At 43.4% G+C, this 25,046-nt stretch overlaps 1 protein-coding gene across 3 annotated transcripts in view; it reads left to right on the top strand.

The window, feature by feature from the left end:
* The window catches only part of xrcc5 (X-ray repair complementing defective repair in Chinese hamster cells 5), a 398,838-nt gene that overhangs the window by 54,344 nt on the left and 319,448 nt on the right, over positions 1-25,046 (top strand). For all 3 annotated transcript variants that reach the window (XR_011961734.1, XM_072580078.1, XM_072580075.1), the window contains exons 3-4: positions 258-441; positions 22,636-22,684. Coding sequence is in view for 2 of the 3 variants with exons in the window: in XM_072580078.1 (XP_072436179.1) it covers positions 258-441; positions 22,636-22,684 (233 nt within the window). In the remaining variant the exon portion in view is untranslated. The remainder of the gene's footprint in view (positions 1-257; positions 442-22,635; positions 22,685-25,046) is intronic.

Here is a 25,046-nt window from a genome sequence, read left to right as displayed (position 1 = left end):
ATTTCCCACATCTGTGGTTCTTTATTTTATTTTAATATTAACAAATTGAAGTATTGTTTCATCATGACCCTAACTTCAAAATATTGTTGGTTAGTAAACTGCTCCAGCATGTTGCTCTACTCTCCAACTATTTCTCCATCAACTTGATTAGATAAACCTTAAGGAAGTAATGGATGAATAAAGTAAGCCAATTCTAAGTTGCTGTTCTTCTGCTTGATACTGAGTTCCATTTTTCTTTTGTGGGTTTTCTGATGTAGGTATTTGCTGAGAGTAAAGATGAGACTGCTTTAGTCCTATTTGGGACTGATCGAACCTTTAACCCCCTTGCTACATCAGACCAATACCAGAACATTGTTGTCCAAAGAAACCTGATGATTCCTGACTTTGATTTCCTGGAAGACATCCAGAATGGCATCAAGACAAGTCACCATCAAGCTGATTGTATCCTTTCAACAAATAAATATTTTATTAGAAATGAATAGAGGACAAGTGTAAAGATGTGATGTTGAAGCTGTAGAAGACATTTTTAGACCTCAGCTGGATATTGTGTACAGTTGTGTACTCCACACTATGGGAAATATGTGAATGCATTGGAGAGGGTAGAGAAATGACTTCTAGAGATAGTTCCATAAATGAGAAATTTCAGGTTTGAGGATAGATTGAAGAAGTTAGAACTGTTCTCCTTGGAGACAAAAAGGCTAAACGGAGGTCTGATGGAAGTTTTCAAAATCATGAGTGGGGTGAGATGGTAGATAGGGAGAAGTTGTAAAAGGAACAAGAACAAGGTAGCATAGATTTAAAGTAATGTGCAAAAGTATTGAGTGATGTGAGATTTGAGCAAAGGACGGAGGAGTGGCTCTGCCAATTAAAGGTGATATTAGCGCTATAGGGAGGAATGACCCAAACACACAAACCAGGATGTAGAAGCAGTCAGCATAGAGGTAAGGAATTACAAAGGGAAGAGGTCACTTGTAGGAGTTGTGTACAGGATGAACAGTTGCCATATCTCTACTTCGGAGAGAAAGTGGGAGAATGGGGTTGAGAAACTTAATAGCCATGATTGAATGGTGGAGCAGACTCTATAGGCTGAATGGTCTAATTTCTGTTCCTTTGTCTTATGGTCTTATGGACGTCTAAAAGAAACTACATGAATTGGATATACATTATGGGCGGCACGGTAGCACAGTGGTTAGCACTGCTGCTTCACAGTGCCAGATACCCAGGTTCAATTCCTGCCTCCGGCGACTGACTGTGTGAAGTTTGCACATTCTCCCCATGTCTGCATGGGTTTCCTCCAAGTGCTTCGGTTTCCTCCCACAGTCCAAAAATGTGCAGGTTAGGTAAATTGGCCATGCTAAATTGCTCGTGGTGTTAGGAGCAGGGGTAAATGTAGGAGAATGGGTCTGGGTGGGTGTGCTTCGGCAGGTCGGTGTGGACTTGTTAGGCTGAAGGGCCTGTTTCCACACTGTAAGTAAGTAAGTAACCTAAAAATAACGGGAGCTTGTCCAAAGGGTACAGCAGTTATGATGGATTGTAACCTACACATAGACTGCAAAAATTACATGGAAAACAGTAGTGAAGATGAGGAATTCATTGATTGTTTTTGGGACAGTATCTTAGACTCACCCTGTTACTGCATCAACCAGAGAACAGGCTATACTGGATATGGTTTTGACCAACAAAGGGGTATACTTGCTGACATCATAGTGAAAGCACCCACAGATAGCAGCAACCATAATGTGATTGAATTTTACATACAGTTTAAGTGAGAGAAATGTCCAAGGCTGGAATTTTGAATTTTAACAAGGACAATTATGAAGGCTTCAAAGCAAAGAACAAAGTAGTACAGTACAGGAACAGGCGCCTAGGCCCTTTGGCCCTGCAAGCCTGTGCCGATCATCATGCCCTAACTAAACTAAAAAACAAACATTTTGTCCTTATTGGGCTTTATCCCTCTATTCCCTCCCTATTCATATAACCATCCAGATGTCTTTTAAATGTTGCCAATGTGCCTGCTTCCACCACCTCTTCTGACTGTGCGTTCCAGATTCCTATCACTCGTTGTGTGAAAAACGTCCCTCGCACATCTCCCTTAAACCTTACCGCTGTCGCCTTGAACCTGTGCCCTCTTGTAATTGAAACCTCAACCCTGAGGCAAAAACAGCCGTCAAAAGTTGGCAGTCTAGTTGTGCAAGGCCTTTTGGGATTGAACGAACATACAATGATAGAATTCCTTATCAAGATGGAGAGTAGCAAAGTTAATTAGAGTCATAGAGATGTACAGCATGGAAACAGACCCTTCGGTCCAACCCGTCTGTGCCGAACAGATATCCCAACTCAATGTAGTCCCACCTGCCACCACCTGGCCCATATCCCTCCAAACCTTTCCTATTCATATACCCATCCAAATGCCTCTTAAATATTTTAATTGTACCAGCTTCCACCATTTCCTCTAGCAGCTCATTCCATACACTTACCACCCTCTGCGTGAAAAAGTTGCCCCTTAGGTCTCTTTTAGATCTTTCCCCTCTCACCCTAAACCTATGCCCTCTAGTCCTGGACTCCCCGACCCCAGGAAAAAGACTTTGCCTATTTACCCTATCCATGTTCTTCATAATTTTGTAAACGCAGTATGTAGATTGTCCAACCAGAGGGGAGGCCATATTGGATTTGGTACTCGGTAACGAACCGGGACAAGTGGTGGGCTTGTTGGTGGGTGAACATTTTGGTGATGGCGACCACAATTCTGTGACTTTCACCTTGGTTATGGAGAGAGATAGGTGCGCACAACAAGGTAGATTTTACAATTGGGGGAAGGGAAATTACGATGCTGTAAGACAGGATTTGAGGAGCATACGTTGGGAGCATAGGCTGTTAGGGAAGGATGTGGTGGAAATGTGGGACTTTTTCAAGGAGCAGATACGACGTGTCCTTGATATGTATGTACCGATCAGGCAGGGAAGAAATGGTCGTGTGAGGGAGCCTTGGTTGACGAGGGAGGTTGAATGTCTAGTAAAGAGGAAGAAGGAGGCTTACATAAGGTTGAGGAAACAAGGTTCAGACAGAGCAGTGGAGGGATACAGGATAGCCAGAAGGGACCTGAAGAAAGGGATTAGGAGAGCTAAGAGAGGGCATGAAAAATCCCTGGCGGATAGGATCAAGGATAACCCCAAGGCATTCTATGCATATGTGAGAAACCTGAGAATGACGAGAACGAGGGTAGGTCCGATCAAGGACAGTGGTGGGAGACTGTGTATTAAGTCGGAAGAGATAGGAGAGGTCTTGAACAAGTACTTCTCTTCAGTATTTACGAACGAGAGGGACCGTATTGTTGAAGAGGAGAGTGTGAAACGGACTGATAAGCTAGAAGAGATACCTGTTAGGAAGGAAGATGTGTTGGACATTTTGAACAACTTGAGGATAGACAAGTCCCCCGGGCCTGACGGGATATATCCTAGGATTATGTGGGAAGCAAGAGAGGAAATTGCAGTACCGTTGGCAATGATCTTCTCGTCTTCACTGGCAACTGGGGTGGTACCAGGGGACTGGAGAGTAGCGAATGTTGTGCCCCTGTTCAAAAAAGGGAATAGGGATAACCCCGGGAATTACAGGCCAGTTAGTCTTACTTCTGTGGCAGGCAAAGTAATGGAAAGGGTACTGAGGGATAGGATTTACGAGTATCTGGAAAGACACTGCTTGATTAGGGACAGCCAGCACGGATTTGTGAAGGGTAGGTCTTGCCTTACAAGTCTTATTGAATTCTTCGAGGAGGTGACCAAGCATGTGGATGAGGGTAGAGCAGTGGATGTAGTGTACATGGATTTTAGTAAGGCATTTGATAAGGTTCCCCATGGTAGGGTTATGCGGAAAGTCAGGAGGCATGGGATAGAGGGAAATTTGGCCAATTGGATAGAAAACTGGCTAACCGGTAGAAGTCAGAGAGTGGTGGTAGATGGTAAATATTCAGCATGGAGTCCAGTTACAAGTGGAGTTCCGCAGGGATCAGTTCTGGGTCCTCTGCTGTTTGTAATTTTTATTAATGACTTAGAGGAGGGAGTCGAAGGGTGGGTCAGTAAATTTGCAGATGATACAAAGATAGGTGGAGTTGTGGACAGTGAGGAGGGCTGTTGTCGGCTGCAGAGGGACTTAGATAGGATGCAGAGCTGGGCTGAGGAGTGGCAGATGGAGTTCAACCCTGCCAAGTGTGAGGTTGTCCATTTTGGAAGAACAAATCAGAATGCGGAATACAGGGTTAATGGTAGGGTTCTTGGTCAGGTGGAGGAACAGAGGGATCTTGGGGTCTATGTACATAGATCTTTGAAGGTTGCCACTCAGGTGGATAGAGTTTGTAAGAAGGCCTATGGAGTATTATCGTTCATTAGCAGAGGGATTGAATTCAAGAGTCGTGAGGTGATGTTGCAGCTGTACAGGACTTTGGTTAGGCCACATTTGGAGTACTGTGTGCAGTTCTGGTCGCCTCACTTTAGGAAAGATGTGGAAGCTTTGGAGAGGGTGCAGAGAAGATTTACCAGGATGTTGCCTGGAATGGAGAGTAGGTCGTACGAGGATAGGTTGAGAGTTCTCGGCCTTTTCTCGTTGGAACGGCGAAGGATGAGGGGTGACTTGATCGAGGTTTATAAGATGATCAGAGGAATAGATAGAGTGGACAGTCAGAAACTTTTTCCCCGGGTACAACAGAGTGTTACAAGGGGACATAAATTTAAGGTGAAGGGTGGAAGGTATAGGGGAGATGTCAGGGGTGGGTTCTTTACCCAGAGAGTGGTGGGGGCATGGAATGCGCTGCCCGAGGGAGTGGTAGAGTCAGATTCATTGGCGACCTTTAAGCGGCGTTTGGATAGGTACATGGATGGGTGCTTAATCTAGGATAGAAGTTCGGCACAACATCGTGGGCCGAAGGGCCTGTTCTGTGCTGTATTGTTCTATGTTCTATGTTCTAAGAGCCCCCCTCAGCCTCCGATGTTCTAGGGAAAACATCCCCAGCCTGTTCAGCCTTTCCCTGTAGCTCAGATCCTCCAACCTTGGCAACATCATTGTAAATCTTTTCTAAACCCTTTCAAGTTTCACAACATCTTTCCGATAGGAAGGAGACCAGATTTGCACGCAACATTCCAACAGTAGCCTAACCAATGTCCTGTACAGTCACAACATGACATCCCAACACCTGTACTCAATACTCTGACCAATAAAGGAAAGCATACCAAACGCCTTCTTCACTAACCAATCTACCTGCGACTCCACTTTCAAGGCGCTATGAACCTGCACTCCAAGGTCTCTTTGTTCAGCAACACTCCCTAGGACCTTACTATTAAGTGTATAAGTCGTGCTAAGATTTGCTTTCCCAAAATGCAGCACCTCGCATTTATCTGAATTACACTCCATCTGCCACTTCTCAGCCCATTGGCAGATCTGGTCCAGATCCTGTTGTAATCTGAGATAACCCTCTTCGCTGTCCACTACACCTCCAATTTTGGTGTCATCTGCAAACTTACTAACTGTACCTCTTATGCTTGCATCCAAATCATTTATGAAAATGACAAAACGTAGAGGACCCAGCATCGATCCTTGTGGTGCTCCACTGGTCACAGGCCTCCAGTCTGAAAAACAACCCTCCACCACCACCCTCTATCTTCTGCCTTTGAGCCAGTTCTATATCCAAATGGCTAGTTCTCCCTGTATTCCATGAGATCTAACCTTGCTAACCAGTCTCCCATGGGGAACCTTGTTCGAACGCCTTACTGAAGTCCATATAGATCACATCTAATGCTCTGCCCTCATCTATTCCTGTTTGTTCCTTCTTCAAAAAACTCAATCAAGTTTGTGAGACATGATTTCCCACGCACAAAGCCATGTTGACTATCCTAATCAGTCCTTGCCTTTCCAAATACATGTACATCTTGCCCCTCAGGTTTCCCTCCAACAACCTGCCCACCAATGACATCAGGCTCACAGGTCTATAGTTCCCAGGCTTGCCTTTACCGCCCTTCTTAAACAGTGGTACCACGTTAGCCAACCTCCAGTCTTTTGGCACCTCATCTGTGACTATCGATGATACAAATATCCCAGCAAGAGGTCCAGCAATCATTTCTCTAGCTTCCCACAGAGTTCTTGGGACACCTGATCAGGTCCTGGGGATTTATCCATATTTACCTGTTTTAAGACATCCAGCACTTCCTCCTCTGTAATCTGGACATTTTGCAAGATGTCACCATCTATTTCCCTACAGTCTATATCTTCCATATCCTTTTCCACAGTAAATACTGATGCAAAATACTCATTTAGTATCTCTCCCATTTTCTGCAGTTCCACACAAAGGCCGCCTTGCTGATCTTTGAGGGGCCCTATTCTCTCCCTAGTTACCCTTTTGTCCTTAATATATTTGTAAAATCCCTTTGGATTCTCCTTAATTCTATTTGCCAAAGCTATCTCATGTCCCCTTTTTGCCCTTCTGATTTCCCTCTTAATTTTACTCCTACTCTCTTTATACTCTACTAAGGATTCACTCAATCTATCCTGTCCATACCTGACATATGCTTCCTTCTTTTTCTTAACCTCACTCTCAATTTCTTAAGTCATCCAGCATTCCCTATACCTACCAGCCTTTCCTTTCACCCTGACACGAATATACTTTCTCTGGATTCTTGTTATCTCAATTCTGAAGGCTTCCCATTTTCCAGCGTCCCTTTACCTGCTAACATCTGCGTCCAATCATCTTTCGAAAGTTCTTGCCTAATACCGTCAAAATTAGCCTTTCTCCAATTTAGAACTTCAACTTTTAGACCTGTTCTGTTCTTTTCCATCACTATTTAAAAACGAATAGAATTATGGTCGCTGGCCCCAAAGTGACACCTCAGTCACCTGCCCTGTCTTATTTCCCGAGAATAGGTCAAGATTTTCACCTTCTCTAGTCGTTACATACTGAATCAGACTCTGTTTCAAAAACCTAAATAGAAGAAATTAAAATGGGTATGAGGCATGAATTGGCTATGATAAATTGAGGAGCAATACTGAAAGGGACAGTGGAAAGGCAATGGCAGACATTCAAATAGTGCATGGATGAAATACAAGTATTGTTCATTTCTGTCTGGCACAAAAACCAACTGGGAAAGGTGGCCAAACCATGGCTTATAAGGGAAATTAGAAAGAGTTAGATCCAAGGAAGAGGTATACAAATTGGTCAGAAAGAAAGAACAGATCAGAGGAGTGGGAGCAGTTTAGAATTCAGCAGAGGAGGACAATCAGATTGATTGAGAAAGGCAGAGTACAAGAATAAGTTTGCAGAGTTCATAAAAGCTGATTGTAAAAGTTTCTCTAGGTATGGGAAGAGAAAATGACTGAAGACAAATTTAGGTGACTTACAGTCAGAAATGGGAATTTATAATTGGGAACAAAGAAATGGCCAGTCAATAAATACATACATCAGTTCTGTGTTCTGAAACAAGGACACAAGTACAATACCAGAGATGTTAGGGAACAGAGTTTAATGAGAGGGAGGTCCTGAAAGAAATCAATTTTGTAGAGAAATAGTGTTGGGTCCCTACAGTATTGAATACCAATAAATTCCAAGGTCCTGTGACACTAGAAACAGTGAATACATTGATGGTCATCTTCCAAGATTTTATAGGCTGTGGAACAGTTCCTACATCTTGGAGGGGAGTTAATGTAACCCATCTATTTAAGAAAAGGAGGTAGAGATGAGAAAAGGAATTGCAGATGAGTCAGCTTGACATTGCTAGTGAGGAAAATGCTAGAGTCCATTATAAAATACTTAATAGCTGAACATTTAGAAAATCGTGGCAGGATCGGACAAAGTCAGCATGTACTAGCCAAAACACATGCAGGAAGAATGTTCCCAATGGTGGCAGAGTTCAGAACCAGTGTCACAGACTAAGGTTATGAGGTAAATCATGTAGGACTAACATGAGGAGAAATTACTTCACCCAGACAGCGGTGAGTCGTAGTTTCCTACACAATGCCTCCCTTTTTGAATACATGAGTTATGTAAACTGGCTTTGCCTTGGATTTGCTTTTATTGTGTTAAATATTTCTTTGCACATCCTCTGTCGCACTTCAGTTGTTTTACCCAGTAGCAGATTTTCCAGTTTACCATGGACAGTCTCTGTGTCATCTTGCTAATGTAGGCCTTAAATCTAAACCTCAAGTCGCTGATAAAGCTTTTCACTCTCAAATGCTACATTGAACTCAATCAGAGGAGTGGCAGTCTTTCAGTAACCAACAGCAAATGACTTAAAAAGCTCACAAAGAGGGAGTAAATTGATTGTGAAAGTAAATTAACAGGAAATATAGAAACAAACAGCAAGTGCTTTCAAAGAAATATAAAAAGAAAAATGATACTTGAAGTAAATATGGGACCATTGGTGGATGCAGTTAGGAAATTCATAGTGGTGTACAGGGAATAGGGAGATAACTTAAGTTGCATCGGTCTTCATGGTGGACAATACTAAAGTGAGGACTGCTGGAGATTAGTGTCGAGAGTGTGGTGCTGGAAAAGCACAGCAGGTCAGGCAGCATCCGAGGAGCAGGAGAATCGACGTTTTGGGCAAAAGCCCTTCATCAGGAATGTTGCCTGTAACATTGATTCTCCTGCTGTTCCAATGCTGCCTGACCTGCTGTGCTTTTCCAGCACCGCATTCTCCATACTATACATAATACAGGTGAAAGAAAGCGTAAGCTAGGGACGACGTATTTGACAAACCGACGGGATAGACAAGATGCTAAGAGATACAAGTTGCCAAGACCTTTTGGCCTGCATCTAAGGGTTTTTAGAGGATGTGACTGCATTGATACTGGAGACATTAGTTGAAATATTAGTCATAGTCATAGACTCATAGAAAAGTACAGCACGGAAACAGACCCTTTGGTCCAACCCTTAGTTCCAACCTGTCCACGCCAACTAGATATCCCAACCCACTCTAGTCCCATCTGCTAGCATCCAGCCTATATCCCTCCAAACCTTTCCTATTCATATACCCATCCAAATGCCTTTTAAATGTTGCAATTGCACTAGCCTGCACCACTTCCTCTGGCAGCTCATTCCATACATGTACAACCCTCTGTGAATAAATTGCTCCTTATATTTTTTATATCTTTCCCCTCTCACCCTAAACCTATACCCTCTAGTTCCGGACTCCCCCACCCCAGGGAAAAGACTTTGTCTATTTACCCTATCCATGCCCCACATAATTTTGTAAACCTCTATCAGGTCACCCCTCAGCCTCCGACTCTCCAGGGAAAACAGCCTCAGCCTGTTCAGCTTCTCCCTATAGCTCAAATCCTCCAACCCTGGCAACATCTTTGTAAATCTTTTGTGAACACATTCAAGTTTCACAACATCTTTCTGATAGGAAGGAGACCAGAATTGCATGGAATATTCCAACAGTGGCCTAACCAATGTCCTGTACAGCCACAACATGTCCTCCCAACTCCTGTACTCAATAAATATTCTTAAACTTAATGAATTTGGAGGGTTCCAGAAGATTAGAAAACCACTAATGTGACACCCCTATTCAAGAAGGGATGGAGGCAGAAAGCAGGAGGCTGTAGGACAGTTAGCCTAACATCTTCTGTTGGGAAAATGCTAACATCTGTTATTAAGGTGAAATAACACAGCATTTCAAAGGTTAACACTATCAAACATAGTCAACTTAGTTTTGTGAAAGGTAATCATATTTGACAAATTTGCTGGAGTTCTTTGAAGATATAGCAAGTAAAGTTGATAAAAGGAAACTGATACGTGTTTGAATTTCAAGAAGGCATTCAATAAGGTTCCACTGAAAAAGTTATTGCATAAGTTAGGAGCTCATAGTATTGAGGATTGGTCAACAGGCAGAAAGTAGAGAGTGAGGATTCATGGGTCCTGTCCAGGTTGGTGTTGGGTCCAAGTAAAGGTATGGAATGCTTTGCCTGAAGTCGCCAAGTTTAAGTGCATTTAATTCGTCATTGGACAAGCAAATGGACGTACATGGAATAGTGTAGGTGGGATGGGCTTCAGATTAGTATGACATGGCAGCACAACATCGAGGGCCGAAGGGCCTGTACTGCGCTGTAATGTTCTATATTGTATGAAAAGAAAGAAGCAATTGTGTGCCACCAGGTAGGCTCATTCAGAAGGTCAGGAGGAAAGGGATGCAGGGGAACTTAGCTGTCTGGATACAGAATTGGCTGGCCAACAGAAGACAGCGAGTGGTAGTAGAAGGAAAATATTCTGCCTGGAAGTCATTGGTGAGTGGTGTTCCACAGGGCTCTGTCCTGGGCCTCTATTGTTTGTAATTTTTATCAATGACTTGGATGAGGGGATTGAAGGATGGGTCAGCAAGTTTGCAAACGACACAAAGGTTGGAGGTGTCGTTGACAGTGTAGAGGGTTGTTGTAGGCTGCAGCGGGACATTGACAGGATGCAGAGATGGGCTGAGAGGTGGCAGATGGAGTTCAACCTGGATAAATGCGAGGTGATGCATTTTGGAAGGTCGAATTTGAAAGCGGAGTACAGGATTAAGGATAGGATTCTTGGCAGTGTGGAGGAACAGAGGGATCTTGGGGTGCAGGTACATAGATCCCTTAAAATGGCCACCCAAGTGGACAGGGTTGTTAAGAAAGCATATGGTGTTTTGGCTTTCATTAACAGGGGTATTGAGTTTAAGAGTTGTGAGATCTTCTTGCAGCTCTATAAAACTTTGGTTAGACCGCACTTGGAATATTGCGTCCAGTTCTGGTCACCCTATTATAGGAAAGATGTGGATGCTTTGGAGAGGATTCAGAGGAGGTTTACCAGGATGCTGCCTGGACTGGAGGGCTTATCTTATGAAGAGAGGTTGACTGAGCTCGGACTTTTTTCATTGGAGAAAAGGAGGAAATGGGACCTAATTGAGTTATACAAGATAATGAGAGGCATAGATAGAGTCGATAGCCAGAGACTATTTCCCAGAGCAGAAATGACTAACACGAGGGGTCATAGTTTTAAGCTGGTTGGAGGAAAGTATAGAGGGGAGTTTAGAGGTGGGTTCTTTACACAGAGAGTTGCGAGAGCATGGAATGCGTTGCCAGCAGCAGTTGTGGAAGCAAGGTCATTTAAGAGACTACTGGACATACATATGGTCACAGAAATTTGAGGGTGCATACATGAGGATCAGTGGTCGGCACAACATCGTGGGCTGAAGGGCTTGTTCTGTGCTGTACTGTTCTATGTTCGATGCCTTTGTCAAGTTGCCTCTCACTCTTCTTCGCTCCACTGAGAAAAACTCTAGTTCCCTCAACCTTTCTTCATAAGGCATGCCCTCCAGTCCAGGCAGCATCCTGGTAAATCTCCTCAACACTGTCTCGAAAGCTTCCACATCCTTACTATAATGAGGCGACCAGACCTGAACACAATATTCCAAGTGTGGTCTAACCAGGGCTGTGCAGAGCTGTAGCATAACCTTGCAGCTCTTAAACTCAATCCTCCTGCTAATGAAAGCCAACACACCATCTGCCTTCTTAACAACCTTACTAACTTGGTGGCAACTTTGAGGGATCAATGGAAATGGACCCCAAGATCCCTCTGTTCCTTGTCACTGCCAAGAATCCTGTCTTTAATGCTGCATTCTGCATTCAAATTCGACCTTTCAAAGTGAATAATAGAACATAGAACATAGAAAAGTACAGCACAGAACAGGTCCATAGGCCCACGATGTTGTGCAGAGACTTAGTCCTAACATAAAATATAGTAACTTAACCTACACACCCCTCAGCTCACTGCTATCCATGTGCAAGTCCAGCAGTTGCTTAAATATCCCCAATGACTTCGCTTCCACCACCTCAACACCACCATGCATTCCATACATTCACAACTCTCTGCGTAATGAACCTACCTCTGATGTCTCCTTTATACCTTTCTCCTAATATCTTCAAACTATGACTGCTTGTACCAGTCAATCCTGCCCTGGGGAAAAGTCTCTGGCTATTGACTCTATCTATTCCTCTCATTATTTTGTACACCTCGATCAGGTCTCCTCTCCTCCTCCTTCTCTCCAGAGAGAAAAGTCCGAGCTTATTCAACCTTTCTTCATACGGCAAGCCCTCCAGTCCCTGCAGCATCCTGGTAAACCTTCTTTGCACCCTCTATATCTTTCTATAGTAGGGCGACCAGAACTGGACACAATATTCCAAGTGTGGTCTCACCAGGGACTTGTAGAGCTGCAGCAAAACCTCATGGTTCTTAAACTTGATACCCCTGTTAATAAAAGCTAAAACACCATATGCTTTCTTAACAACCCTATCCACTTGGGTGGCAACTTTGAAGGATCTGTGTACTTGCACACCCAGATCCCTCTGTTCCTCCACCCTGCCAAGAATCCTGTCTTTAATCCTATATTCAGCATTTGAGTTCGACCTTCCAAAATGCATCACTTTGCATTTATCCAGGTTGAACTCTATCTGTGATTTCTCAGCCCACCTCTGCATCCTGCCTATGTCGCGCTGCAGCCTGCAGTAGCCCTCTATACTATTGGCGACACCTCCAACCTTTGTGTCATCAGCAAATTTACTAACCCACCCCGCAACCTCCTCTTCGAAGTCATTTATAAAAACTACAAAGAACAGATGCCCAAGAACAGAACCCTGCAGTACCCCACTTAACACTGTCCTCCATATATTCCATCTACAACCACTCTCTGCCTCTGTCAGCCAGCCAGTTCTGAATCCAGATAGCCAAATCTCCCTGTATCCCATACTTCTTGACTTTATGAATGAGCCTACCATGGGGAACCCTATCAAATGCCTTGCTGAAATCCATATACACCGTATCCACTGCTCTACCGTTGTTGACCTGTCTTGACACCTCCTCAAAGAGCTCAATAAAGATTTGTGAGGCATGACCTGCCCCTCACAAAGCCATGCCGACTGCCTTTAATCACACTATTATTTGCCAAATAGTCATAAATCCTATCCCTCAGAATTCTTTCCATAACTTTGCTGACCACAGATGTGAGACTGACTGGTCTGTAATTGCCAGGGATTTCCCTGTTACCCTTCCTGAAAAATGGAACAACATTCACCTCCTTCCAATCCTCTGGTACGACTCCTGTGGAGAGTGAGGAGGCAAATATCCTCACCAGTGGCTTAGCAACCTCCTTTCTCGCTTCCCGGAGCAGCCTAGAATAAATCTGGTCTGGCCCTGGGGATTTATCAATCTTAATGTTTTCCAAACTTTCTAGCACATCAACTTTCCTTGACAACCAAGCCCGTTGTCAAGGAAAGGCCACCAGCATTCTTAAAGATCCATTCCACCCTCTCAATGTTTTTCTTCAACCTCTACCATCGGGGAGAAGGTACAGAAGCCTGAATACACGCACCAACCGGTTTCGTCACAATTTCTACCCTACTGTGGTTAGAATACTGATTGGACTCACAAACTCTTAACATTCTCCTATACCTGTGTTTTTGTTTTTTGCCGCTGTTTACCTATTATTTATTTATTATTTAACTATATTATTTAGTTAAATATCTATGCTATTTAACTATGTGCCTGTATTGCTCGCAAGACAAAGCTTTTCTCTGTGCTTTGGTACAAGTGACAATAAATTCAATTCAGTTCAATTCCTGTTGTAACCTTGGGTATACCTTGTCTGGCCCAAGGGACTTACCTGTCCTTATGATTTTCAAAATTGTCAGCACATCCTCTTCCTTAACATCAACCTTTTCAAACATATCAGCATGTTTCCTGCTGTCCTCATAGATGTCAAGGTCCCTCTCAGTAGTGTATACTGAAGCAAAGTATTCATTGAGGACCTCTCTTAGTTCCTTGGACCCCAGGCACAAGTTCCCTCCACTGTCCCTGATCGGTCCTATCCTCACTCTGGCCATCTTGTTCACTCACATAATGTAGAATGCCTTAGGGTTTTCATTAATTCTACCCGCTAAAGCTTTTTCATGTCCCCTTCTAGCTCTCCTAGGTCCTTCCTGGCTAACTTGTAACCCTCTAGAGTCCTGTCTGATCCTTGCCTCCTCAACCTTAAGTAAGTTTACTTCTTCCTTTTTACGAGCTGTTTTACATCCTTTGTCTCCCAAGATTCCTTCACCCTACCATCCCTTCCTTGTCTCAGTGGAGATAAGGCTATCTAGCACTGTCAGAAATTGCTTCCTAAACAACCTCCAAACTTCTGTTGTACATTTCCCTGAGAACATCTGTTTCCAATTTAGGCACCCTAGTTCCTGCCAAATAGCATTATAATTCCCTCTCCTCCAATTAAATACTTTACCATACCACCTGCTCCTATTCTTCTCCATGAGTATAGTAAAGGTCAGGGAGTTGTGATTACTATCAGCGAAATGCTCTCCCAGCGAGAGATCTGACACCTGACCTGGTTTGTTGCCAAGCAACAAATCCAGTATGGTCTCTGCTCTAGTCTACCTATCTACATATTGAGTCAGAAATCGTTTCTGGACACACCTGGCTAAAAACTGCTCCATCCAAACTATTTGAAGTAAGGGAATTCCAATCAATATCCAATGATAGTGAGAACAAAGTGGGCCAGCTTAATAGGCTTGAGCAGATTGATATTAAAAAAGTGGATGTGCTGATAATTTTGGGAAGCATCAAAATAGATAACTGCCCAGGACTAGACCTGATATATCCAAGGTTACTAAGGGAAGCGAGGAATGAGATTGCTATACATCTGGCGATGATCTTTGCAAACTCAGTACGGGAGTATTACCAGATGATTGAAGGGAGGCTAATGTTGTTCCTCTGTTCAAGAAAGTGAATAGGGAAATCCCTGGGAATTACAGACCAGGTCGTCTTACGTCTGTGGCAAGCAAGATACTGAAAAGTGTTTTAAGAGGATTTATGACACGGGGAACCTTGATTATCCGAATGAGATGGGTGGGCACTATTTCATTCTGATAACCGATTATTTGGTGAATCAATTAAATGCCTTTCCTCTGGGGCTTCGAGTTTTTAAAGTCTGCTCCCTGTTCAGGAGACTGCAGAAGCCACAACGTGCGAGCCCCTGGCTAACCCTGCCCCCTCCAACACTGCTCCCCGCCCCCTAACCCCATCCAACACCACCCGCCACGATCCCTGCCTGCCCTCAACCCCGTCCAACACTTCCCCCTGCCCGCTCCCGGCCAACACCGCCTCCCCCCCAACCCCGTCCAACACCTACCCCCACCCCCGACACTGGTTCCCCCCCGCCCCGCCCCGTCCACGCCCCCATCCCTGTCCAGCACTGCTCCACCCCCTCTCTGGGGCAGCCTGACTGGACTGGACAATAAGACTGCTGCTGCTGCCTTTGTGGAGTATATCTCCAAATAGTGTGCACGCACGGACACACACAGCCACACACACAACTTCTTATTGCAACTTTTTGACAGGTTCCACCTCTCTACAGGACAATGTTGGTCAGATTATCTGGGGAAGCTGGGGGTGGTTTAGAACTCCAGGGAAAGTGTGGGGAGAGAGAGAGAGAGGGCGGGAGGTCAGTCATTTGGAGACGGTGCCTGTTTAATCACTGTAAACAAAAGACCTGATCACTGTTGGAAACACGTCTTTGATGTAATGTTTCTATTGGGACATCGAGACCTCCTTCAGGTAATCCAATTTTCGAATAATTTGTATTCAGATATTGAGGTTCCTCTGTATTTGGAAAAAGATAGTTTGATTAAAGATAGTCATCATGGCTTTGTGAGGGGCAGGTCATGCTTCACAGGTCTTATTGAGTTATTTGAGGATGTGACGAGAAAGTTGATGTAAGTCTAGCAGTGGATATGCCGGATGTGGACTTCAGTAAGGCATTTGATAAGGTTCAGAAAGTTAGGAGGTATGGGTTACAGGGAAATTTGGCTGCCTGGATACAGAATTGGCCGGCCGAAAGAAGACAACGAGCGCTAATGGCTGGGAAGTATTCCACCTGGAGGTCGGTGACCAGTGGTGTCCTGCAGGGATCTGTTCTTGGGCCTCTATTCTTTGTAGCTTTTATAAATGACATGGATGAAGAAGTGGAAGGGAGGGTTAGTAAGTTTGCCGATGACATAAAGGTAGGTGGAGTTGTAGATAATGTCGAGGGTTGTTGCAGGCGACAATAGGGAATTGACAGGATGAAGAGCTGGGCTAAGAAATGGCAGATGGAGATCAGCCTGGATGAAAGCGAAGTGATTCAGTTTGGAAAGTAGAATTTGAATGTTGAATGCTGAATACAGGGTTAGAGACAAGACTTTTGGCAGTTTGGAGGAACAGCGGGATCTTGGAGTCCACGTACATAGATCCCTCAAAGTTGCCACCGAAGTTGAGTTTGAGAGTCGCGAGGTTATGCAGCAGACTTGCAAATCCTTGGTTAGACTGGACTTGGAATATTGTGTCCAGTTCTGGTTGCCTCATTATAGGACAAGGGTGCAGAAGAGATTTACCAGGATGCTGCCTGGACTGGGGATGGTGGGTGGCTTGTCTTATGAAGAGAGATTGAATGAGTGAGGGCTTTTCACACTGGAGAGAAGAAGGAAGAGAGGTGACTTGATGGAGGTGTACAAGGTAATGAGAGGCATAGATAGAGTAGATAGTCAGAGACCTTTGCCCAAGGCAGAAATGGTCGTCATGAGGGCTCATAATTTTAGGGTGATTGGAGGAAGGTATAGGGGAGATGTCAGAGATAGGTTCTTTACGCAGAGAGTGGTGGGTGCGGGGAATGCACTGCCAGCAGTAATAATAGAGTCAGAGACATTAGGGATATTTAAGCGACTGCTGGGCAAGCACATGACGGCAATAAATTGAGGGGTGTGTAGGTTAGGTTAATCTTTAAGATAAATGCTTGGCACAGCATAGTGGGCTGAAGGGCCTGTAATATGCTATACTGTTCTATATTCTAATATTAGGAAAGTTAAAGTCACTCATGACAATAATCCTGTTACTTCTGCACCTTTCCAAAATTTGCCTTCCAATCTGCTCCTCTATGTCTCTGTTGCTGTTTGGGGGTCTGCAGAAAACTCCCAATCAAGTGACTGCTCTTTTCCTGTTTCTGACTTCTACCCATACCCTCTCAGTAGACAAACCGTCCCGGACGACCTCCCTTTCTGCAGCTATGATACTAGCCCTGATTGGCAATGCCACTCCCCCACCTCTTTACCTTCTTCACACCCCATTCCTTTTGAAACATCTAAACTCTGGAACATTTAACAACCGTTCCTGCCCCTGTAAAATCCAAGTCGACGTAACTGCCACAACATCGTAGCTCCAAGTACTGATCCGTGCTCTAAGTTCATCACCCTTATTCCTGACACTTCTTGTGTTAAAATAGACACACTTCAACCCATCACACTGACTGCAACTTTGCCCTACCGACTGTCTATCCTTCCTCACAGACTCTCTGCATGCTGTATCTGCCTGCTCACCAGCTACGCCATTCTCTGATCTGTAGCTCTGTAGATCTCTGCCAAACTAGTTTAACTCCTCCTGAAGAGCTCGAGCAAACCACCTGCCCAGGATATTGGTACCCCCCCCCCCAGTTCAGGTGCAACTTATCCTCCTTGTACAGGTGTCACCTTCCCCAGAAGATATCTCAAAGGTTCACATATCTGAAGCTCTCCCTCCTATACCAGCTCTGCAGCCACATGTTCAGCTGCACTCGCTTTCTGTTCCCAGCCTCACTAGCCCGTGGCACCAGTAGCAATACTGAGATTACTATCTGCTTGTCCTGCTTTTTAACTTCCAACTTAACTCCCTATATTCACTTTTCTGGTCCTCATCCCTTTTCCTTGCAATAATACCGATGTATACCATGACTTCTGGCTGCTCTCTCTCCCCCTTAAGAATCCTGTAGACTTGATCCAAGACATCCCTGACCCTGGCACCCCTGCTGCGCTTTTCCAGCAACACATTTTCAGCTCTGATCTCCAGCATCTGCAGTCCTCACTTTCTCCTGGCACCAGAGAGGCAACATACCATCTGGGAGTCTTGTTTGCGATCACAGAATTTCTTGTCTGTTCCTCTCACCTTGAATCTCCTATCACTATTGCTCTCCTATTCTCCTCCCTTCCCTTCTGAGCCACAGAGCCAGACTCAGTGCCATAGGTCTGGCCACTGAAGTTTTCCTCTGGTAGGTCCACCCCGCCGTCAGTATTCAAAATGGTATACCTATTCTCAAAAAGAATGACCACAGGGGTCCCTGCACTATGTTCCTATTCCCTTTCCCTCTCCTGATGGTCACACAGATACCTTTATCCTGTAACTTGGGTGTGATGGCCTCCCTATAACTCCTCTCTATCACCCCTCAGCCTCCCAAATGAACCAAAGTTCATCCAGTTTCAGCTCCCTAACCTGGTCTGTGAGGAACTAGAGTTGGGTGCACTTCTTGCAGGCGAAGTCAGCAGGGACACTAATGGTGAACCTTTCCTCCCACATGTTGCAAGAGGAACATGCAATTCCATTCCCTCTGTTCTAAATTGCCAAGAGAGATTGAAGAAATTTAAAAAAAAGCCTTACCTTGTGAACCCTCCACACAGGGTCTTTATTTTCGTTAAAGGAGGTGGAGGGGTGGGAGACAGTGTACATGTAGTGTCTTGGGTTCAGCCACTGCCCGGATATATGAGTTCACATACCCAGCAGTCCACATCCACTCTTGTTAAGCCTTCGCTCTGTGTATTCATGAGGTGAGTATTTAACAGGAAACTTTACTTGCCCGGCAGCCTACTGGTCCATGCTCTCGCCACTCCCACTGATACAATGGAGGTTCCTATTCATATCCTAGAACTTTAATTATTTATTATCTATATTGTTGACTTGGAGGAGGTGTCAGACTAAAGAAATCAAGATTTGCTGATGATACAAAAAGAGGACATGTTGAGATGAGGACACAAGGAATTTCTAAGGGGATATAGATGGGTGAGTGAATGGGCAAAGTCCTGACAGCTGGAACTTAAAATGGGAAAGTGGGTGGCCATGTACATTGGTAATAAAGATTTAAAGGTAGACTGTTACCTAAATGGATAGAGTCAGCAAGTAATTAAGAAAGAAATTTTGGCCTTTATTGCTAGGGAGTTGGAGTTTAAAAATAGGGAATTCTTGTTAAAACTGTCGTGCATGTATATGAGGCCACACCTGCAATACTGTGTACAATTTTGGTCCCTCTTTTTAATAAAGGATGTACTTGCATTATAGCCAGTTAAAAACTGATTCATTAGCCTGATTCCTGGTTGAAGGGATTGATGATTCAAGAGCAACTGCTTTTATTAATTAGAGTATGGAAGGATAATGGGTGACCTTATTGAAACATACAAAGTTCCAAGGGGTTTGACAGGGTATGCACTGAGATGTTTCCACGAGTGGAGGAAATTTTGTAGATGCTTTGCAGAAATTCATCAAAGCACCTTAGATTGCACTTTCCGACCACTTCCGTCTGGAAGGACAGAGTAGTAGATATATCTGAATGCCTCCACCTGCAAGTTCCTTTCATGCCACTCACCATCCTGACTTGGAAATATATGCTGTTCTTTCAGTCCCACTGGGTCAATATCCTGGAACTTCCTCCCTTATGGCATTGTGGGTCTACCTACATGAAATGGACTACAGCAGTTCTAGAACCACCGCCTCAGCCACCACCACGACCACCACCTCAACAGAAACTAAAGATGGGCAATAAATGCTGATCCAGTCAGCAACCATGAATGAATTTTAAAAAAGCAATAGGGACAGAATAAGGAAACACTCACTTGAAACTTGAATGAAAGGGTATTTCGTCTCCCAGGTAGTAATCAATGGCTCAGAGGTAATAGATTTTTGAAATATGGAAGAGTGGTGTTATAATGAGCAAGTACGAAAGAAGAGTTTGAGACTTTGGGTCGATCAACCATGGTCTTGCTAAATTATGCTTCAGTTTTGGGGTTTGAAAGGCCAAATGCTCTTATTTCTTATGTTTTTTTATGTTTCAAACCTGTACTTCTACTATTTGGAAGAAGAAGGGCAACAGTTGCATGAAAACGCCACCTCCTTCAAGTTCTTTGTGAAACTATACACCACCCTGACATGGATCTATGTTGTTGTTCACAGGGTCACAATCCAGGAACCTCCTTCCACCATCACTGTATGTGTCCCTTAGTCCAATTGGATTGCAGCAGATCAGAATGGCAGTTCCCCACTACTTTCCTTTGGCAGTTAGAGTTGGGAATAATTGCTGGCCCAACCAACAACACCCATATTTGTGATTTAAAATAATGAAAAGGTATCAGCCATTCTCTGTTTTATTTCTTTGAAGCATTGTTTTGTAAGAGTAAATGCGCCTTTCTGAAAAAAAATTCAAATAAAGCTTATTAGTTAACTATCAATCATCACTAGTTTATACATTCCACATGCCAATCAATCATCACTGTCCTCATATGGTGAAAGTGATATTTTCCCCTTACTTAGGTATTTCTTATGAGTTGTCCTGATGAGTGAAGGACAAATAAATTCAGCTAAATCTGTCTTTTTCCAGCATTACCCAAGTTCTGTATTACCAAATGCCACTTTTCAAAAAAAGTGATTGGACAAAAGATGGGGAATTGTAGACCGATTAGCTTAACTTCTGTAGCCGGGAAAATGCTTGAATCTGTAATCAAGGAAGAAATAGCAAGACATCTATATAGAAATTATTTCATTGAGCAAATGCATCAAGGGTTTGTGAAAGGCAGGTCATGTTTAACTAATTTCCTGGAATTTTATGAAGACATTACAAGCGCGGTGGACAACGGGGACCCAGTAGATGTGTATCTGGGTTTCCAAAAGGCATTCAACATGGATCCGCACAAAAGGCTGCTGCAGAAGATAAAGGTTCATGCTGTTATGGGCAATGTATTAGCATGGATAGAGGATTAGTTAACTAACAGGAAGCAAAGAGTGGGGATAAATGAGTGCTTTTCTGGTTGGCGATCAGTAACTAGTGGTGTGCCTTAGGGATTAATGTTGGGACCACCATTGTAAATAATTTACATCGATGATTTGGAGTTGGGGACCACGTGTAGTGTGTCAAGGTTTGCAGATGACACTAAGATGCATGGTTGAGCAAGGTGTGCAGAGGACTCTGAAAGTTTTACAGAGGGATATAGGTAGTTGAAGTGAGTGGGCAAAAGTCTGGGGCAGATGGAGTTCAATGTTATTAATGTGAAGTCATCCTTTTTGGTAGGAATAACGGTAAAAAGGACTATTATCTGAATGGTAAAAAAGGTTACAGCATGCTGCTGTGCAGAGGGACTTGGGTGAACTTGTGCATGAATCACAGAAGGTTGGTTTGCAGATGCAACAGGTAATTAAGAAGGCAAATGAAATTGCTGGAGGGATTGAGTTTACAAGCAGGGAGGTTATGTTGCAGCTGTTTAGGGTGCCAGTGAGGCCACATGTGGAGTAGTGTGTGTAGTTTTGGTCTCTTTACTTGAAAAAGGCTGTACTGGCAGTGAAGGGAGCGCAGATGAGACTCACTAGGTTGTTTCCAGAGTTGAGGGGGTTGGTTTATGAGGAGAGACTAAGTAGACTAGGATTATATTCTTTGGAATTTAGAAATATGAGGGAGGATCTCATTAAAAAAATGTATAAATTATGAAGAGAACAGATAACAAAGAAGCAGGGAAGTTGTTTCCACTGGTGGGTGAAACTAGAACAAGAGGGCATAACCTCAAAATTAAAGGGAGCAGATTTAGGACTGAATTGAGGAAGAATTTCTTCACCCAAAGAGTTGTGAATCTGTGTAATTCCCTGCATAGTGAAGTCGTTAAGGCTTCATCATAGAATATTTTCAAATCTAAGATAGATAATTTTTTTTTAAACGGCAAAGTAATTAAGTGTTATGGTGAGAAGCTGGCTAAGTGGATCTGAGGCCACAAAATGACCAGCTATGATCTTATTGAGTGGCAGAGAAGACTTGAAGGGCCAGATGGCCTAATCCTGCTCCTGATTCTTATGTTCAAACAACTGACAGTATATATAATTCTGAAGTTTCCTTCAATTTTTATGTGGTTTCATCTTTTTTGCCTGAGTTAGGAGTTTGTATAACCCCTTATATGATGTCTGTTTTGCTCAGAGCAGAGAACAGATTCTGAGGTGGAATGACATTGTCTAGTCCTTATATCTGGCAGTTTACTTGAGAGAGAGCAACAAATAAAGTCCCATCTATCTGAAATACAGGAACTGCATCTCAATGATTGTATATTTGGCATGCCTCTGAAGACAAAAACAAATTGGAGACTGTGATTTTCTAATGTACAGCAATTAACAAATAGAAATGAAATGCTGGAAATATTCAATTTTTTAAGCAGTCAGCTTTGGAGAGGCAGATCAAGTATAATGTGTTAACAGTTTGTTGAATTGTCTTGTTAATTTCCAGTGTCTTTTTTTTTGTCACCTTCAGCTCCATCCAGCTGCAGAGAGATAATAAAAGAAATCTTATTGTTTGCTTGAAATGGATACAAGTGTGAAAGCCACTTCAGAACTCTCAGGGTATATTTGATAGTGAAATGACCTTTAATCTCTTTGAGTTTATTATTGTTGGATCTGAATAATTTGACATTACTATGTCATAAAATTTGTTCAGCAATTGTAAGCATTTGAATTAACTTACATCAAAAGTAAATTCCTGATATGTTTGAACCTTGACTGCTCCTAAGTTCTGGATGCCCTGATTGTCTGCATGGACTTGCTTCAAAAACAAACGATGTAAGTATCAGCATGTTAATTCATATGCTAAGTTTTGGTAATTTTTGGTAAGACATCTGGGAATGCTATAAAAATATTTGGTCAGAATTAGCTGAGAATAGTTTCTGACCCAAATTTTTTCCATTGCAAAGACCTATTTCCACCTGCACCATCTAAGATTAAATTCCCTACAGTATGGAAAGAGGCCCTTCGGCCCAACAAGTCCACACCGACATTCCAAAGAGTAATCCACGCAGACCCATTCACTTATATTTACTTCTGACTACTGCACCTAACACTATGGACAATTTAGCAATAGACAGTAGGTGCAGGAGTAGGCCATTCTGCCCTTCGAGCCTGCACCACCATTCAATATGATCATGGCTGATCATCCTTAATCAGTATCCTGTTCCTGCCTTATCTCCATAACCCTTGATTCCACTATCCTTGAGAGCTCTATCCAATTCTTTCTTAAATGAATCCAGAGACTGGGCCTCCACTGCCCTCTGGGCAGAGCATTCCACACAGCCACCGCTCTCTGGGTGAAGAAGTTTCTCCTCATCTCTGTCCTAAATGGTCTACCCCATATTTTTAAGCTGTGTCTTCTGGTTCGGCACTCACCCATCAGTGGAAACATGTTTCCTGCCTCCAGAGTGTCGAATCCTTTAATAATCTTATATGTCTCAATCAGATCCCCTCTCAGTCTTCTAAACTCAAGGGTATACAAGCCCAGTTGCCCCAGTCTTTCAGCATAAGGTATTCCCGCCATTCCAGGAATTGACCTCGTGAACCTACGCTGCACTCCCTCAATAGCCAGAATGTCTTTCCTCAAATTTGGAGACCAGAATTGCACACAGTACTCCATATATGGTCTCACCAGGGCCCTGTACAGCTCCAGAAGAACCTCTTTGCTTCTATACTTAATCTCTCTTGTTATGAAGGCCAGCATGCTATTAGCCCTCTTCACTACCTGCTGTACCTGCATGCTTACCTTCATTTACTGGTGCACAAGAACACCCAGATCTCTTTGTACTGCTGCTTTATCTAAATTGATTCCATTTACGTAGTAATCTGCCTTCCTATTCTTGCCACCAAAGTGGATAACCATACATTTATCCACATTAAACTGCATCTGCCATGCATCTGACCACTCACCTAACCTGTCCAGGTCACCCTGTAATCTCCTAACATCCTCCTCACATTTCATCCTGCTACCCAGCTTTGTATCATCAGCAAATTTGCTAATGTTATTACTAATACCATTTTCTATATCATTAACATATATTGTAAAAAGCTGTGGTCCCAGCACTGATCTCTACGGTACCCTATTGGTCACTGCCTGCCATTCCGAAATGGAGCCATTTATCACTACTCTTTGTTTCCTGTCAGCCAACCAACTTTCAATCCAAGTTAGTACTTTGCCCCCAATACCATGCGCCCTAACTTTGCTCACTAACCTCCTATGTGGGACATTATCAAAAGCTTTCTGAAAGTCCAGGTACAGTACATCTACTGGATCTCCCTCGTCCATCTTCAGAGTTACATCCTCAAGCATGATTTCCCCTTCATAAATCCATGCTGACTCTGTTACTGCTATCCAGATGTCTCGTAATTTCATCCTTTAAAATTGACTCCAGCATCTTTCCCACCACTGAGGTCAGACTAACTGGTCTATAATTTCCTGCTTTCTCTCTCCCACCTTTCTTAAAAAGTGGTACGACATTAACCACCCTCGAATTCGCAGGAACTGATCCTGAATCTATCGAACTCTGAAAAATAATCACCAAGGCATCCACGATTTCTAGAGCCACCTCCTTCAGTACCCTGGGATTAGACCATCAGGCCCCGGGGACCTATCAATCTTCAGACCTAACAGTCTCTCCAACACCAATTCCTGGCAAATATGAATTCCCTTAAGTGCAGATCCTTCAGCCACTGTTATCTCAGGGAGATTGCTTGTGTCTTCCCCAGTGAACACAGATCTGAAGTAACAATTCTTCTGCCATTTCTTTGTTCCCCGTAATATATTCCCCTGTTTCTGTCTTCAAGGGCCCAATCTTAGTCTTAACCATTTTTTTGCCTTTCACATACCTAAAAAAGCTTTTACTATCCTCCTTTATATTTTTGGCCAGTTTACCTTCGTACCTCATTTTTTCTCTGCGTATTTCCTTCTTAGTAATCCTCTGTTGTTCTTTAAAAGCTTCCCAGTGCTATGTTTTCCCACTTATCTTTGTTATGTTATACTTCTTCTCTTTTAACTTTTTATTTTTCTTAAGTTCCCTCATCAGCCACAGCATCCCATGCCTCCTCTGAGGATCTTTCTTCCCTTTTGGAATGAACTGATTCTGCATCTTCTGCATTATACACAGAAATATCTGTCATT

The sequence above is a fragment of the Chiloscyllium punctatum genome, chromosome 10 (assembly GCF_047496795.1).
Source record: "Chiloscyllium punctatum isolate Juve2018m chromosome 10, sChiPun1.3, whole genome shotgun sequence".
NCBI lineage: Eukaryota > Metazoa > Chordata > Chondrichthyes > Orectolobiformes > Hemiscylliidae > Chiloscyllium > Chiloscyllium punctatum.
Note: the sequence above shows the minus strand (reverse complement) of the source record. Positions and strands in the feature narration are given on the sequence as shown.